Source organism: Dipteris shenzhenensis, unplaced genomic scaffold (genome assembly GCF_047967505.1).
Source record: "Dipteris shenzhenensis isolate YYH24624 ecotype China unplaced genomic scaffold, Dip_SZ_1.0 scaf0560, whole genome shotgun sequence".
In the NCBI taxonomy this organism is placed as follows: Eukaryota; Viridiplantae; Streptophyta; class Polypodiopsida; order Gleicheniales; family Dipteridaceae; genus Dipteris; species Dipteris shenzhenensis.
Genome location: NW_028239866.1, coordinates 534,592 through 553,212, shown reverse-complemented (window position 1 = coordinate 553,212; position 18,621 = coordinate 534,592). Strand labels below are relative to the sequence as shown.

At 38.8% G+C, this 18,621-nt stretch overlaps 1 protein-coding gene across 1 annotated transcript; it reads right to left on the bottom strand.

Annotated features, from left to right (window-relative positions):
* Nucleotides 1-288: 288 nt before the first annotated feature.
* On the bottom strand, nucleotides 289-870 carry LOC147878107 (uncharacterized). The gene is made up of 3 exons (XM_087372422.1): nucleotides 856-870; nucleotides 489-763; nucleotides 289-421 (listed from the first exon to the last, which is right to left on the bottom strand). Exons 1-3 carry the CDS (start codon nucleotides 868-870, stop codon nucleotides 289-291), a joined length of 423 nt encoding a protein of 140 aa, XP_087228548.1.
* Between the last annotated feature and the right edge of the window lie 17,751 nt (nucleotides 871-18,621).

Below are 18,621 nucleotides of genomic sequence, written 5' to 3'. Positions count from 1 at the left end.
TACTTGAGTGGGTGCATTTGTTGCCTCTGAGGCTTGCCTTTAAGGCTAGCTCATTGAATGATGTCTGCAAAACATGCCAATTTATAAGTATATTGGAAAACTTACATGTCCCTGACTATTTTCTATGATAAATACGTTCTTGCATTTTAAAAATTATGGCCACTTACACTGCGCTGAATTACACGAAGCAAAGAAAGCAACCATTTCAAAAAAAAGCATTGTCCCCTCCATACAAGGGTTGCAGGTATAGTCCTTAGAAGACCAATTCATAAGTCATGTGTATAGATCCTAAGATTGACCTTCCGTCTGAGAGTTAATTGCTTCATCTGCGCCAAGCATCTTTAGCTCGTCCATCCATTTGTCTTTTCGAACGATATTGATTGTCTTTATACCAAAATGCTTAGCTAGCTGGATTAGTTGCCTGCACATTTGTACGTCACAAATAGCAAATGAGTAGTGTGTAATCCTGTGTATAGAGGCAACATCGCCTTTCGTGGCTGCCGAGAACAGAACCTGCAGCTGTTTGGAGAACGTATTCTTCTTTAGGAATGGCGAGGTCGTTAAGAAGTCCATATGCCATCCAAGGGTTGACCACAAATTGTGCAGCTGTCTCATCATCGAGGCTATCTGGTGCAACAACAATATGCTCTTCACGCAGAGAAATGTAATCTTGCCAGGAGCCTTGTCCACCGCTATAATACTCTAGCAAAACGAGCGGGATGACTCGCTGGCTAGGCTTGAATTTGGTGACACATGCGCCGATCTGCAGGACTCAAGAAACCAAAAGCGCGTATGATGAGGATGAAGGAGGGAGATGAGAGAGAGAGAGAGAGAGAGAGAGAGAGAGAGACAAACCTCCTCGCGAGCCATTTTATATGGAGAGAGAGAGTGTGTGTGAGAGTGAGTGAGTGAGTGAGAGAGAGAGAGAGAGAGAGAGAGAGAGAGAGAGAGAGAGAGAGAGAGAGAGAGAGAGAGAGAGAGAGATTCTCACCAAAAAAAGTGTGTGTGTCTCTCTCTCTCAAGTGTTCACACAAAACATTTTTCTCAACAAATCACAAAACTTGGGGTTTCAAATTTTGAATGTTTTCCTTGAGAATTTGCAGATTTTCAAGCTAAAATATAACTAAATTTCCTAAAATTTTGCAGATTTTATAGAATTGAGAAAACATTTTTTACGGTGGAGACTAAGATGTTGTAGGTTCATTATATATGGTTTGCAGGTTTTCAGTGAACATTGGTTTGTGTGTGTGTGTGTGTGAGAGAGAGAGAGAGAAAGAGAGAGAGAGAGGAAAAGCTACCTTTGGATTTGTGTTCTTCTAACCCTCCTTTTATTCCATGCAGCCATTTTGCCACTTTTCACATCCATAGACCAGTCATCACCACTCATTGACAATTTTGCACAATTTATGCACCGTGCTCATTAACAATTTTGCACAATTTGTGCCCCTCCACTCGACCATCGCATCTATTTAAAAAATTAGGGAGCATGGAGCTTCCTCTTATTAGCATATATTTAACAATGACAACTTTATCTGGAGTTAAAGTCCTTTAATATATCAAAAATTAACTGCTAAAAATTTGGAGCCAACAGCCCCCCTTAAATCCAATTATCTAACTACTGGAGGTGCAATAGGCCCTAGTCAATCACAAGGCTCCTAGTGAAATGTGCTTAAAAGAACCTTGGTCAACACATTTGATATCATCTCCTTTGTTAGCATGCATTTTAGATGGAGAAGCCCTTTTTCAACCTCATGCTTGATGAAATGGTACCTCAAGTCAATGCATGTTAGTTGGTTTTTAATGTTGGTGTAAAACTAATCATCTCAATGACTAATCAAAGGGGGAGGCATAGGATATCCATGTTTTAAAAAAAGCCTATGGAGCCATATATTCTTTGTGACTACAATTACCATAGCTATACTTTGTTTCAAGTCATGGAGAGGGCAACATCATTTTGTTTCTTGTTGTACCATGAAATTAGGCCGATTGCTACTTGAAAGATGTATCTAGTAGTCGACTTGTGTGAACAACATCCTCAACAGAATAGTATGTACAAACAATCATGTGAAATAATGTTACAACCACTTTGAAGGAGCAAAATCATCCTCCCTTCCTTTTGGGTTCCAAAAATAAAACAAAGGGTCATGAATAGTCATCCCAAGTAGTCAGATAGGTACTTGGATACGATTAGTGGCTCATAGAGTAATGCATGTTGCTTCACTCTCCTACACAGTTCAGGTCGATTATAGAAGTTAATACCCAATGATGGGCTCTCAATCCCCATGGACTCAATCCTCTTGGCTATAAGTGACACTCTTTTGAGGATCACCAAAGGGTAAGATCAAGGACTCAAAAAGGGAGCTCTAAGACTGCCCCATCTACTAAACGGAAGCAAAGAAAAGAATTCATTAGTTGGCATAGACAAGCTATACAACCTCACTCCCACCATCCACAGCTTGGGACTCATCCAAATCAACTGCCGGGGATCTTGTCCCAACTCATCTTAGTAAAAGTCAAGTAATTAAAAGAACTACAAATTGAGGGCTCTAAGCGAGCTGATGGATCTTCCACAAAGATGCACATAGTACCCATGAAGTTGTTGTTACTGTAAAACGTCAGTAGCATGAACAAGCATAGGTTATCCCACACCAAACTCATGGCAATGGTCATCTCCTCGTGTAAGCAAATGACGAGTGTTACCACCCTTAGCCATCTTCCATAGTAGTTCCTAGAAATAGCCTTTTTTTTTGTGATCAGACAAGCAAACAATGCCAAAATTTTTCTTCCCCAATTCTTGGCTAAAAATGTAGGGGTCTTTTGTGGGAGGACCAACATACCTAGGGCTCGGGGGATGGGAGTCAAAAATATTTTGTCAAGCCAAAGGGTTATCATTCCCATCTCAAGACGTAATGGAGGGCACAAGAATTGTAGTATGCCCATTAAAACATATCCACTAAACACAAGACCAAGCTTATGATCTAGCTAACAGTGAGGTGCAAAAGTCTAGCAACTCGATAATTTCAATAACGTGAAGGGTTCCAAATCACGTCGTAGCATAAACTATTATGCCCGTGAGCTTGTGTAGAGTAAGAAAAAGCATGGTTGCTAATAATATAGAGTAAGTATGGACAAGAAAATCATGGTGTCTTTGATAGACACTCACCCTAGAGATCAGTCTCTCCATGCCTCCATGCTTTCAAGGAGGATAGAAGGTGAGGCAAGCATAAGCTTGTAACCTATCAAAATTGATGAGAGGTCACCCATTAGGAAAAAAGGGAGCTCATTTTGAGGCCTTTTAGGGTTTTGGAAAAATGTCTCTCAACCAATGAGGAGAAGGCCAACGTAACGTAGAAATTTCACAAAAATAGACAAAAATATGAAAAAAAAAATAGTACTTTATGTTGTTATAAGCATGTGGCATTAATGAGAAGATTTCTTTTTTATTCTTTTACGGTTCGCCTGTCGTATCAAGAGATGTGGACCCAAAATCTAAAAAAAGCTCCATTTTGAAACCTTCTCGCATGGTGACCCAAAACAACCATCCACTTTCTCTTGTTCTCCAGTGCCATTCCTCTACTTTCACCACGACAAGCCATTCCATCCTCTCTTCGACAAGCATTCCTCGTTGTATCACTATTGTTGTGATGCTCTTAAACTTTCAAGACAATAAGCTCCTTTCACCATTTATTCGCTTGTTCTCAGTTTCGTTCATTTTTGTTCATGTCTTACTATTTTAGTGTGTGTTTCTTTGACTTTTTAGGGATTAGAGTAAGGATTTCAGATGGCAACCAAAAACTTTGGTCGTGCCACTAGGAAGCGATTTGTCGCTCTACCTGGCAAAGATGTGGATGTACAAAGTATCTCTTTGCCGTGAAGACCTACCTCACTAATCTTATGTGTAGAAGTTTCCAAAATACTATGAATGTGGACGGTAGCTGGAAAAGGATAGCAGTGGCGAAAGGAGATTGGGTTCTAATGCAACCCAACAAGCGGAGAAAGGAGCAATCAATTAACACTTTTTTGGCTTCTTGGAAGAGCATAGTGAAAGATTTTAGAGTAAAAAAAGAAGGCACAAGATGTGTCAGAGAGGTTTGGATACAACATGTCTACATGCACCGAGAACTTGTATTACGGGATCATCCTACTTATCTTCCATACTATAGACCCAATTGTAAGTGTATTTGTGTAATGAAATACTTGAAATGAAATATCTGTTTCTTTCAATGACAAACAGTCTCTTTGTTTTTGTTCAGATGTATATCCCTCATCATATGAAGAGTGGCAACCATTGGAGTGCATATTAGGATTCTTTGATGCTTTACATGGTGCTATTGGGAGCTACAGTACATCGAGGTAGAAAATCAACAACCCTAGCTAAATCGGGTATATTTTTTTATGATCACTTTTATCAATTGATGGACAAAACTCACTCACATGGTTTATTAAAATCTCTCGGCATGGAATACAGGTAATTGGCCAGGTCCCCAGCATCACAGAATCCTACAGAGCAAAACTATTTTCGGAAGTACAGCATTCCCTGAAACTAAATATTGCTACTAGGATAGTTAAAATCAACGTTTTCATGCCACTTACAGTTTTTGTAGAACTTTTTCAGGATTATCCAATTAAAGTTTATAAAACCATGTTGACTTTCAGAGCAAAAGGATATGATGAAGTTCTAATTCCAAAATTTTTTGATAATGGTTGGGATAGAATGGTGGCCAACAATGTGTATTGTGAGGTTTCTCATAACTCCATCAACATTAAGTACATGATTGCCTCACAAAACTTTATTTTCTCTTTTTACTATAAACACAACAGGATGATAGGCACAAAACTTGTGGCAATGGACCAAGACGAGAGGTCATCAGGTCCAATAATTGAAATCAATGTTATTGAGAATGACATCCTTCTAACATCCATCTCACTGGGACAATGCTGCACTTTCTATCAGTTACGCAATGACATTATTATGGAGACTGAGAACAATATCCAGAAAGAATTTTCATTCATTTTGAACAACAGGAAAGTAAGTTGGTTTCCACCCTGTGTTTCTCCTAATTTGACCACCCTATGTTTCTCCTGATTTGGTTTTCTTTACATTTGCATAATACATTTACATATTGCTAAAAAATTATTTTTGTAGATACTTCAAAGGAGCGAAAATAAAATTCAATGTAAGGACATTGTAAATAGAACAATTCAAATAATACAAAGCTATTGACTCAGGTATTAGTTGCAACCAAAAAATATATTTGACATTTGATGTATTAATACAAAGTGCTTACAAGTATCATCTGTTTTTCTATTATTGCTCAGAATCTCTATCTTGACTTTTTTGTAGTGGAGACTCTTGAAAATCTTCCACATGCTGCTCAGGTTGCTGCTATTGTGGATCCTGCTACTATACATCCTGCTGTGGATGCAGCTCCTCTACATCTTGCTATGGATCCTGCTGTTGCACATCCTCTGTCAGTACTGTCTCCTCCTGCATCCACTTCTCCTGCTGCTTTGGTGTCCCTAACTCCTCATCCATGGGTTCGAGCTGCCTCATGCTACTTTGATGTCCCTGCCTCCTCGTGCATAGACTCAAGCTTTTGGAAAAGATCAAGCAGCTCATCAACCCCGACACCTTCTAGAATGTCTTCTAGATTGCTAGTGCCTGGGACATTCTGAGCCTCTTGTTCAACTCGTAGATCCTCATTGCCTTTTGAGCCCTCTCCTATATGGACTAGTTGGCCTGGTGCTGGACAAGGGGAAGAGTGCTCTAGCAGCTTCAAAATTGTCTTTGCTCTAAAGCTATGTACATATTCAGTGCCAAAACTATCCTCTTTCGTATAGCATAGCTTTCGTTGTATATCTATATGTACCAAACTCCAATGATTGCTGCAAGAGAAACAAATAACATGAGGGGACTAGACCAACAGGGTGTAAATTTAATTTATACAATCAAGATTTTGACAACAGAGGGTAGTAGTGGAAAAGGTAAGGGAACATACTCTAAGCAATATGGGAGGAGAATCATATCAACCACATCAAATATCCAATAACAAAACCACTTGGAAATGCTTTTGGTTGATGTCTTGTTATCTTTCAGCTTGAAAGATATAGTTGGATCAACTATATGCACAGAGTGCTGAAGGCTCTGGTGGATTTGACTCTTCAAAAAACTACAAAAAATAATGTCACTTAGCTTATGAAAAAGTGAATGCTACAAAGACATAAACACAATTGACATAGAAAGATATACTTACTATAGAGCTGCAGGCATGATTGTGCAAGTCACATGTTTTTCTTTCTATGCTAAAGCCATGATGCAGTCTTCTGTCAAGTCCCCGTTCAGGTCATCATTCATAGTCTGGATGGCTGTAGGAGCTTCTGCTGAATTTGCACCATCCTCACTAATGTCTAGGATTGCAAGATAGACACTGTTTCTTTATCTCTTTCCTTGAGGGACTCTTCATAGGCAACCTTTCCTCTAGTATGAAGTTGGTGAAACACCTCTACAACCTTCAATCAATCATCTTTAGGTTTCCTGGCTGGAGGTATCAACAAGATATACCTTATTTTCAGATCATCCCAATCCTCTGCATTAAGGATCTTGTCATATCTATATCTGACCCTGACAAGTGTTTGGATGTCTTTCATGATGGTGGCCTTGTGTGCATGTGCTACTACCATCATGGTGTCCATGAAAAACTCTATGAACCACTCTTCAGCAACTTCTTGGAGAGTAAGTAGTGTAGTCCTTTGCCATCTAAAGTCCACATGCCAGCTCATGCATACTGCCCTGACTAGCCTCTGGAATGGTGCCATGGGTATTGCATATCCTATTGTGTTCTGAGCCTTCCTGATCTCCATCAGGATAGATCTGCTTTGGCTCACTCTTTTCTTCCTGGTCCTTGCTAGCATGTGCATAGGCTTCCCCTTCTTTGAAGATTTGGACCTGGATGGAGCTGTGGCAGCTCCTGCAATGTCTGGTCCTTTTCCTTTCCTTCTAGCTGTTGCTTTGGTTCTTGCCATATAATATTGACAATGCTCTTCTGCTGGAAAAAAACCCAAACATCACAAGGAAATCAGCAACCTAATAGTTTTCTTGAAAATGCGATATGGTGTAAAAAGATAGAGAAAAGCCTCAAATCACGTTTTTCAGCAAATATCTTTGGACATACCCTAGGAACACCCAGCATGCTAAAAGTTTTCTAGAAAATGCAATATGGGGAAGAAAAACAAAGAACAAGCTCAAATCACATTTTTGAGCAAATATACTGAAGCCTGCTCTAATCAATCAGTTTGGACTCTACCATCCTTTTAAACCCTACAATGCAGATGAGATGTCCTAAGAAAAACAACTCATAGAATTCCTTTGAGAGAAAGCTATGGAATGGTCATTTCACCTTACTAACAAGAAAAAACAATGACTTCTGACAGATTGCTTACCTGGGCTTGTGTGTATAGCTGGAGCTTGAGCTATAAAGGTGTGAGATGGACCTGGGGAGGTTGTGGCTGGAGCTATAGTGGGTGGTGAAGCTGGTGAGGGAGGTTGGATTTGGAGCTGCAGTGGGACTCTGTGATGGAGGTGGTGAGGTAGTGAGGTTGGAGCTAGAGTTGGTAGTGGGGTTGGAGCTGGAGGTGGTGAGGTTGGAGCTTGGAGGCAACTAAAACTAGAGATAGGGATGAAATGAAGGGTAGCTCTACTTAGAGGGGGTTTTGTCTCAAAATCTGTGCAAACAATGATGAGGAAATATATGCACATGAACCTAGAAGACCGTTTTCCAGACGTGTGGCTGACAAGACAGATGTGACATTCATTGGAAAATGTGCCCTTTCCTCTTATCAACAGTTCTGATCTACACTTTCCTCCATCCCTCTAGCAGTTCTAATCTGCATCACTACCATCATCATCCCCCACCACCCCCCCCAATCATCATCCCACCCCCCCTCCCCCACCCTTACTACACCTGTGCAAGTGCCACAGACAAGTCACTAGGGCCAGTCATGGACATAAAAAATCCAGGTACTCATTCTACCACTTAGAAATCTACTATGTTTGTTTGCTACTAGTGTTTTCTTGATCTGTGATTGTGTAGACCTCATCTTTTCTTAGGTGCTAGTACTTGGTCCATAGAGGAAAACATTTTTTTCTAGAAAACGCAATTTGAGGCTCTTTTCCATAAAAACACCCTATATCGCGTTTATTAGCAAAACATGCTAGCTGTGCACAAGCTTGGAGGGAGGACGAAATGAATGATACTCTAAAAAGCCTGGTCTAAAAATAGGTGCATGCAATCACTAGATACTCTAAATATAGTACCTTGAAGACCAGTTTTGGCATATGTTTTCTCCCATCATTATCCCCACCTACCTATACTTGTGCAAAAGACACAGTCTTGGTCTATCTAATTCTACTTCATCAATAGCTATTAGGCATTTACCTAAACTTGTTGCATTAAGAGGAAGGACTTTTTGCTAGAAAACGTGAACAGAAAAAGAGCTCAAATCCCATTTTTGAGCAAATTTTGCTTAAGCCCAATCTAATCAATCAGTTGTACTCCACCATCCTCCTAAACCCTAGATTACAGATGAGATAAACCAATGATAGGAGACAGATTGCTTACCTGGGCTTGTGTGTAGAGCTGGAGCTGGAGAGGTGTGAGATGGAGCTGGGGTGGTTGTGGCTGGAGCTGCAGTGGGTGGTGGAGTTGGTGAGGTTGGAGTTAGAGTTGCAGTGGGACTCTATGATGGAGGTGGTGAGGTAGTGAGGTTGGAGCTGGAGGTGGTGAGGTTGGAGCTGGAGGTGGTGAGGTAGTGAGGTTGGAGCTAGAGCTGGTGAGGTAGTGAGGTTAGAGGCAACTAAAACTAGAGATAGGGATGAAATGAAGGGTAACTCTACTTAGAGGCAGTTTTGTCTCAAAATGTGTGCAAGCAATCATGAGGAAATAAATGTACAAGAACATAGAAGATCGTTTTCCACACATGTGGCTGATAAGACAAATGTGTCATGCATTGAAAACTATGCCATTTCCTCTTGTCTACACTTTTCTCCATCCCTTATCTACACTTTCCTCCATCCCCACACCACATCCCTACCTTGCATCATAGCCATCATCTCCCCCCCCCTTACTCCCATCATCCCTTTAACAACCCCCCTTCCCCCCCTTACTCCCATCATCCCCCAACACCCCCCCCCCTTACTGCACCTGTGCAAGAGCCATAGACAAGTCACCAGGGCTAGCAAATCCAAGTACTCATATATACCACTTAGGAATCTGCTATATTTGTGGGCAGTAGTGTTTTCTTGCTCAGTGATTGTGTAGACCTCACCTTTCCTTAGGTGCCAGTGACACAGCACATAGAGAATAAATTCTTTTGCCAGAAAATGCGATTTGAGGCTCTTTTCAATTGAAACACACTATATCACGTTTATTAGCAAAATATGCTAGGTGTGTAAGAATTAGATAAAAAACGCAATTTGGAGCAGTTTTCCTATAGAAACATGAATATCGCCTTTTCTAGCGAAAGGTACTAACCTTATTAGTATGTATCAGCTTGAGAAGAGCTTGATGGGTGCCAGCTTGATGGTTGTCAGGTTGAGGTATCTTGAGCTGTAGTGGGTCAATGTGGATAATAGTTTGATGGGTGTCAGCTTGATGGGTTGAGATATAGCTATAGTGGGTATGGGGAAAGGACCTGGAGTTGTATTGGGTCCAATTGTAGTGGGTTTGGGGGAACGACCTACAGCCTATAGGGAGGAAGATGAAACTAGAAATGGAGATGACAACGGGAATGATTAAGTCTGGCAGCTTGGTCTAAAAATAGGTGCATGCAATCACTAGATACTCTAAATATAGTACCTTGAACACCAGTTTTGGCATGTGTGGCTGACAAGTATGACTTGAATAGATATCTCTACCATCTCCTCTTATCTTCACTTTTCTCCATCCATTCAATAGTTTTGAATCTTCATCTTCTTCCTCATTTTCATCTGAACAATACGTTAGACCTTGCTTTTTTCCCATCATCATCCCCACCTACCTATACTTGTGCAAAGAGCCATGGAGAGAAAGGCTACAGGTACTTAAATACACCATAGTCTTGATCTACCTTTCCAATTGTCTTCTTCATCTATCTAATTCTATTGCATCAGGTAGTAGTCATCTGCTTCATCTTTTGAATGATCAAGACAACTATCTTGCAGATTCACCTGAATTTTCTCTGGACATGATGTTTTTGCATCAGTAGGACTTTTTGCTAGAAAACGCGATTTCATTCTATTTAATTATAAAGACAGTCATATCGTGTTTTTTTGCAAACTTTCAAAGAGGAGGAGCTAACCATCTAGGTGATACAGGTGATGCACCAAGACCTGTCAGGAAGACCATTGACCTCTCAACTTATGCTGTAAAGGAGGAGGAATCTTCTGGTAAGAATTTTTGTATGAGTGCTTCTGTTTCTTTTTAGCTATATGTGCAAGACTCATTTTTTGATTTTGTATGATGCAATGAAGAGAAGAAAACCCAATTAACAAGGGTTCAAACAAAGATGGACAATCAATTTTGGTACGGGAAAGGAGAAGGAGGAAAAGAAGTCACCCCAACTGCAGCTCTTTGAATTCCTACAGAAGTCAAAATGCTAAATGTACTATCACAAATACCATGAATGTTCAATAAGGAGCTAGATTTGCAGTCTCTTCTGACACAGCACAAGGATTTTCTTGGAGAGATGTATGAATCCTTCCACAAGCTTACAATCGAAGGACCAAGTGTTGTCACAACAGCAAGACTTTTGTACATGTCAAAGACATTGCTACAAACGACAAGATGAGGTATCAAATGCACAAGTTTTTTGACAGTTTTGAAGACTGCCACAAGGGAATATGCACTATACACAAGGGCAATTGCAGGATACCTGAAGAGGCACTTGCATTTGCCATGTATGTACACTATGCTGATGGATCAGTTGAGGACCCAAAGGATAGCGATGAGGAAGAAAAAACAGAAGAAAAGTTAGATCTACTAGAAGTGGAAGAGAAGATCAACCCGACAGAGGAAGAGCTTGCAGTTGTAGCATTGGACCTAGTGGCCTTAAAAAACGAGACCCTAAGAGATGCTGTCATAGTAGATGACATGGAGGCTGAGAGCTGTGACCTCACTATGTCTTCCCTCATTCAATATTGAGGGAAAAGAGTATGTCTTGTTGTATGACGTACAATGCCTATTTAATTTGAGAGAAGATTATGCAATTGCCCTTATTGCACAATCTTGTAAGGTTGACAAGGAAGTAAGGATTGAGGACGATCCTTTGTTAGAGCTGGAGGACAAATTTGATGCTTTGGAAGCATTGTCCATCTAATTTGAGCAAGCCAAAATGTATGAAGAGGTGGATGAGACAATCTTCCAAGAAACCCAAGCACGAATGAACCTCACAGCAAGCTTGGATATCAGTGATAGCTCTAAGGGGAAGGAGGAGATGGGTATCTCCTTGTTTAACGATGATATACTAGAGAAAGATGAGAATATTGAGGTAAGGAACCTACCTTTCTTGCATTTGGAGTTTAGATATGCAATTTGAGGGTATGTTTTAAATCAAAGTGTGTTTTGTGTGTGGCAGTTGTTCGTTGAAGATGACACTTTCCTCTTGAGGGCGACTGGAAGTAGAATTCCTGGGCTTGGTAAACTATCAAGCCTTTCTTATTATATTAAAGACCTATCTGCTGCGAAGATATTGATTTTTAGCAAATTGCTTAGCAATGATGGGGTTGCTCTTACTTATTTTTTCAAGTTTTTCTCAAAAGTTTTTTGGGTGGTCATCCTATATCGTGGCAAATAGATAAGATCATATTGATAGAGAAGTGATTCGCTTTACTTATTTTTGGGTGTTATGCTAGAAAGCAAGGCTCAAGAGCTGGCTACTTTTTGACATATATTGCTTGGGCACTAGCTTGTGGTGTAAAGGATCCCCTCTCCTTGGAAGCTTATGGAAAGCATAAGCTCATTAGGAATCGAGAGCCTTCTTTGGTTGCCCTTCCCAATAAATTAGTTGAAGAGCAAACTGTGAGCACAACAACTCTTGCACAAGATGAGAAGAGTTCAGTTGCTCCTCAGGTCAAGGAAAAAAGGTCTCCAATCAAAGTGAAAAGAAAGATTCCAAGCAAAGTTGGCAAACCATTGGAAGGATAGCCTATATGGCATTGTATATTTTACAAAATAGAAGTAAGGTTAAATTGTGAGAACACTGTCATTTTAGAATGCCTTAGTTATGTTTATCTATATTTGTGACAAAAACAATGTACATTTTGAAATAGAAATATATGTGGTACATTTCAAATATTTCAATGGTTGCATGCAATGACTTCTTATGAATGAAAGATCCAAGTCTTGGTCATTGCAAAAAAAAAAATTGTTACATTTAATGACACCAATTGATCAAGGTTTAGCACTTTGCTTCTATCTACCCATTTGTGGTTTACAAATATCTTTGGGTGTCTCCACTGAGCATGTCTTTGTGCTGCATTTGAGTTCTCCAAAATCTGCCTCCTTCTTTCCTTTTGAGCCAACTTGAAATCTAGCTTAACCTGTGATGTGTTAACTTTCTTCTTGGCTTGAAGTCTTTGTAATATTCCTCGATAGAACCACTGGAACACTTCTTTTAAACTATTGGCTTTCTGTTTTCCTCCAAAATGTTATGTATGTCTAAAGAATGCATTTCGTGCCATGTAGTGTGATTTCTCCATTCCCTGTGTGGACCAAATTATAGGGCATCCATATTTTTTTACAAAGAAAGGAAGGTGATTGTAGATTATATGCTGTTTTCATACATAGGCAAGTGGGCATTAGAATATATAAAACTAAGATTGTTTGCTTTAAAAAAAACATGCACAAAAATAGGATATTGTTCTTACCATGTAATGAGTGATGTTGCATGTTCTCCAAGCCTCTTTCGAGCCTCTTTCATTGCCTTTCCAAAACTCTTTACCGCTTCTTCAAATGCTTGTTGATCGTTTTTGCTAAAGGTGGCTTGGTCACAAAAAACAAAAAGTTTATCTAAGCATTTCCACACTTCTGCCTTAACCTCTCTTGCCAATCCATCTGCCTGATGATCTTTGACAGCATTGTGGACTTTTTTCCACAAGTTATACTTTATCCTTGATACGTATGTTGTTTTACTGCCATTTATTTATTTTTTCTCTGGATGAGAATGAAATCTTCTAGCCTTTACTCCACCAACCAATAGATGGCTTGATAGGAACACCTTTTCCATTTGTAGATTTTTTAAGATCCTTTGTAATATGTACATCTCCTCCATGGAGACCAATTTCTGATAGCACTGCTTCTAACGATTATAGTGCCTCTTTTCTTCTGCTCTCAGGGTGAAGTTTCCATGCAAATCCAATATATAGGAAAACAAGTTTCTCAATGATCCTACATAATGCATGCAATGTACAAATGTGAACATTGCATAATGGGATCTCAAGAACTGCTTTGAAATTTTTATCTACTTTATCTCTATTGGGTGCTCTTTTCCACCATTTAGAATCTAGGACATGTGCTGGTTCATTGCAGTACAAGCAAGGAGATTTTGAGTTACCCCCTTTGCTTATATTAAACATACACTTCATTGTCTTTAGGTCACCTACCATACGCCATTCAATTTGAAAATCACCCTTCCCTGGAACATGAAGATGGCATCCTTGGACTTGATTCTTGATAGTTGATGGTATATTTGTTTGATGAAATACCCAATAAAGTAATGCATGGTCCTCAATCTTCACCTGTAATTTAAAACCACAGGTTTGAAAGATATATGATATAAAATTTATTACATTTCGAGCAAAGACTAATTTAGAAGGTGATAGTGTACATACTTCAAATGCACCCAACCACCATACGTGCTTTTCCGATTGGACACTGAAGTACTTTGAGCTAGACTTTGTGATCGATTCATCAAGTGCTCAATTCATCAAAGTGATAGAAACTCTCTCTATCTTTTTTTCCTTGACAATTTCACACTCATCGAGCTTTACAACAAACTTCAAACTCCTTTACATTCTTCAAATGTGATACTATAGAACTCAACCATAAGTCTCTACAATTGTTCAAGATCTACAAAAATATTATTCCAAGCATTATATGTAGTGCTTCCCTTTTCACTTTCATATGCACTTTCGATATGAAAGTATTGTCCAATAAACTTATTAATTTCTTGGTTGAGATGACCTCATTCCTTCCACACTTGTGCTAGTGTTGGTAACAACATACATTTTATCCGTTGATGTTTTAATATTGATGACACAACTCTAAATATTGAAGCATATCCCTTTTTTCTCACTCTGCTCACATCAAGAGCCTCTTGAATTTTCGTGACATCAACTTTACTTTCCAATACAAAGTCTTCAAGCACTTCATGTTTTACCTTCTTAAACTTCTTTTCCTCCATCATGTTCTTTGCAATAGCAGTGGAGACTAAACCCTTCATTTGTTTGACACGAATTAAATTAGGATCAATGTTTTCTTTCTCAGGTCCTAAAATTTCCCTGCAACAAGTAAACTTTGCAATATTACAGATTTTCTTACAAGACAAACACATATATACAAATACAATGGCTAAACAAGATGTACTCTTACCTAGCTTTTTGTACTCTGCGCTTACATCCTCTATTCCCAGCTTTCAATTCCGCAATGTTTCAAATTCTCTTGTTTCGTTGTCTCTCTCCAAGAATGGTTCTCTTCATTCTTGCTCTCCTTAGCTCATTCTTTGTCTTTGAATGCTCTTCAATTTCCCTTTGCAGCTGCCCTTTCAAGTCTAAATTTATCGACATTTCTTGGTCCTCTGTTTTTTCTCGGACATACAATGTCTTGTACATTTTCGCAGTTGAATATTGAGTCAAGATGTATCCATACATTCCATTATTCCCGTCACCCACAAACCTCAATAGCATTGTTAGATTAGAAAATGGAGGGCTCGAATTTCTCAATGGATATTTTGGGTAAATCTGTCTGTCACACCATAAGTCGATATGTTGGGAGCTGGTTCTTCTCATGTTTTCCTTTTGCTCAGCATTCACAAGCAGAACCTTTCCTCTTTTCTGTAGCGGCACATATTTTTCTTCTAAATCAATATGTAAATGGTGTAGTCACTTCTTTTGAGGTTCTTCTTCAATAGCATGGTTGCACGCAGCCATTTCGTGAGGGTTGGTTCTTCATCTTGTCTGCTTTTTATAAAACTCATCTAATCTTTCGCGGTAACCATTCAAATATTTGAAAACAAACGGATTAGTGATGGAGTGATGGGTTCTTTATGAGAGGCCACTGTTGAAAGAGATGCGGGATCTATATGGAGAGTTTAATGCAGTGTCTTCTCAATTATTTGAAAGGACTTTTTTATTCCTCCTTGGACTGACACACCTGTGGTCCTAAACTGACAGATATTTGTATTTTATTGCTTTTTCCACATTTTAGAAGAGAGATAAAAGAGAAAATAGCAAATTTCTTATAGGGCCCCAAAATGAGCTCCCTTTTTTCCTAATAGGCTATATGTGGGTCGAGACTCTGGGCCTAGAAACCACTTGATGACTAGGTACCTAAAAATTTTCCATCATCTCAAGCAGTAAATTGGATGACATCTGCTAACATTCTTCAAAGCGGGTATCTATTCTGAGGTGCGTGAGGATGCAATGGATGGTGCTGCCAGACTACCCGGTTGCTCCAAGCTGTAATGAGGGAGAAGATGAATCCAAAGCTCCTTGTATTTTGTGTAAGATTCAAGAAAGCCATCTATGATTTGTCAATGGGATGTGTGCTTGTGGTGGCATGTGAAGAGTGTTAGGGGGTGAGTTAGAGGTGGTGCCAATTTGGAGTGAACAAATTGTGTGGGTTGGCCTAGGTAAGTGCATAAGGAAGAAGGTTTAGGGAGGTTTTGGTTTGGGGGAGGGTCACCTTTTGGGGTAGGAGGCTTGGTAGATTTAAAAATAGCTAGCTCTCTATCCTCCTCCAGTTCAATAAGATCTACAAGTTAGGCCACATGCTGTGTGCCTTAATTGCTAAAGCTTGTTTGATGCATGGATTGCATGGTGGCCAAGTCCGAGGATTACCAAAAATCGAGTGACAAAAAGCGAGCAATACAAAACAATAAAATATTTATAGATCCCTTATGTGAGTAGTAGAAAAATATAATTTATTCAAAATTCCATATGTTTCCCCAACGCTAGAAGGTTTAATATGCATATAACTTTAAAGCCACTAACACTAATTTCACATCACCCATAAGAGAGTTGGTGTATTTCATTGCCAAGTCATCATTAGTATGAAAGGAAAAACCTAGTGCAATCAAGTTCTCTCTTTCCACTATAGTAATTGAGATCATCAATGCAACCTGCCACACGAGTGGGGTGTTTCCAAGGACTCCTTGAATGGATTAGTTTACATTCCATGCATATGTAAATGATTAGCTTTTTTTAACTTTATTCACTCTTGGAACAAAACCCATGTTTCTTTGTTACTGCAAAAGATCCCTCCCCGATGATTCACTCTTACATTCCACTAATCCAACTAGTACAACAAACTCACAACCACAAATTCATATATTGGTGCATGAAATTTTACTATATGGTGCAAAAAGGCATGATAATCATCTAAATCATTGCCATTTGATTTTGATATGTAACATGACCCCCTTTTGGACTTGTAAATCAAAAGTTATACGGTTGTGAAAATGTCATCTTTTGGGCCAAAACAGGGAACACACTCCCTGTTTTGGCCGAAAAGATGACATTTTCACATCTTTGTATCTTTGCAAGTTGTCAAATTTTGGTTTTTTTGCTCAAAAAACAAGTTTTTGACATCCGTGCATCTTTTGATTATCAAATCCAAATGGCATAATGTTGCATATCAAATCAAATTACAAGGCATGATTTCTATGAATATCATGCCTGTTTGCATCATCTAAAAAAATGTGTGCATCAAAATATTAAATTTATGAAATTTTGTCCAATTTGTTGCACCAAAATTTAAAGCAAGGTTTCCCATACTAGGGAGCAAGAAGACACTATCTATTTTGGCAAAAGAAAAGCAAATTTATCATTCTCTACCTTTTAATTGCGCTCAAGAGGTCACCTATCTAAACCCATTATAAAGCATGTGCGAGCAAGCATGTGTTAAATATTATCCCTATTCTTTCATTTTTAGATTTCTCATCTAATTGGTTAAACCTCTATATGTCTTTACATTTTCAATCTTAAAATTGTGACACCTCTTAATAAATCTACATATATAAATTACTTTAAGTCGTTATTTTGTAAACCCCCTCATACACATAAACGGCATGCAAGTCCCCCCATTAAAAAGATCACCCCTCATTGCACTTATGAGTGACTACCTTGCGTAGTTTTCAAACCCAAATGGGTCATGTCAAAATAGTCCTTTACTTTGGACTACTCAATTTCAAGAAATGTAACATGTAAACCCCCTTTAAAATACTTTCTACTTAAAGCAATTATTTTATGGGACACGTAGATTCTTTCTTTGCTTGCTTGGTTTTCCTAGTGCTTCAACAAATTCTCGCTCGCTTTTTTTGATTCGCTGACTTTTTTTTGCGTGCTCTATCAACTATCTTGCCAAGTCCCTATTTTGCAAAATTATAATGCCGTTGGGATTATAATGCATGACATTACTATCGACAAGATAGTCTCTTGTCCTTACCCAAGACCTTCGGTGGCCAATATAGTGATAGCAAAGTAGCTAAAGCCCTTGGAATTCAAGCATGGAATCTGAAGAAACATCGCGTGGACATAAAACAAGCTTCCTTCAAATGGACAGATGGAGGTTGAAGAGAAGACAGGATTCCCTAAGTTGTGAGGTTGTTCAATGTGTTGTCCAATTCTGGAAAGACAACACTAGGGTTTTCCCAAACAAGAAGGATGTTTGCAGGCATAGGCTTGGCCCAAAAAAGCATGCAATACATCCCACCCATTTCTTGGAGCTCACAGGGGTGCATCTTCCTTCTTTCAATGAAGCCCAAGTTACACACTATTATTTGGTACTGTTTACAACTATTTAGTATTGTTAGGGATAATATTAGTATTGTTTAGATGTTAAAGCTAACATTTAACAGTGTAACAGACTCTATATGAAGCAAATTTAGCACTAAATCATAGAATCATAGTACTAAATACTACATCGGGGACTTAATATGTTTATAGTATACACCATATCTTAGAAATGATGAGTCCTAGGAATAAAGATAGGCCAAAATAGTATTGTTTGCGCTTTCAAGTCAATTATTATAACTAAATAGAATACTCATTATGACTAAATAGTACTATTTAGTGTTAATTAGTAGTGTGTGATGTTTGAAATTGTTTGTATTAGAGAAGGACTTTGAGCATAATCATTCTCTCCTTGGACTAACCCTACTACTAGTTCTATTTAGTAATATCTAGTACTATCCCTTGCACTAACCCTGCTACTAGTACTATTTAGATATTCTTCTCTTGCTTGCCTTAACTCTTCTATTACTACTATTAGTTCTATTTAGTATTATTTTGTAGTATTTTAGCACTATTTAGTACTATGTAGCACTTAGTAACATTTAGCACTGAGTGAGTACTATTTATTGAGTACTATC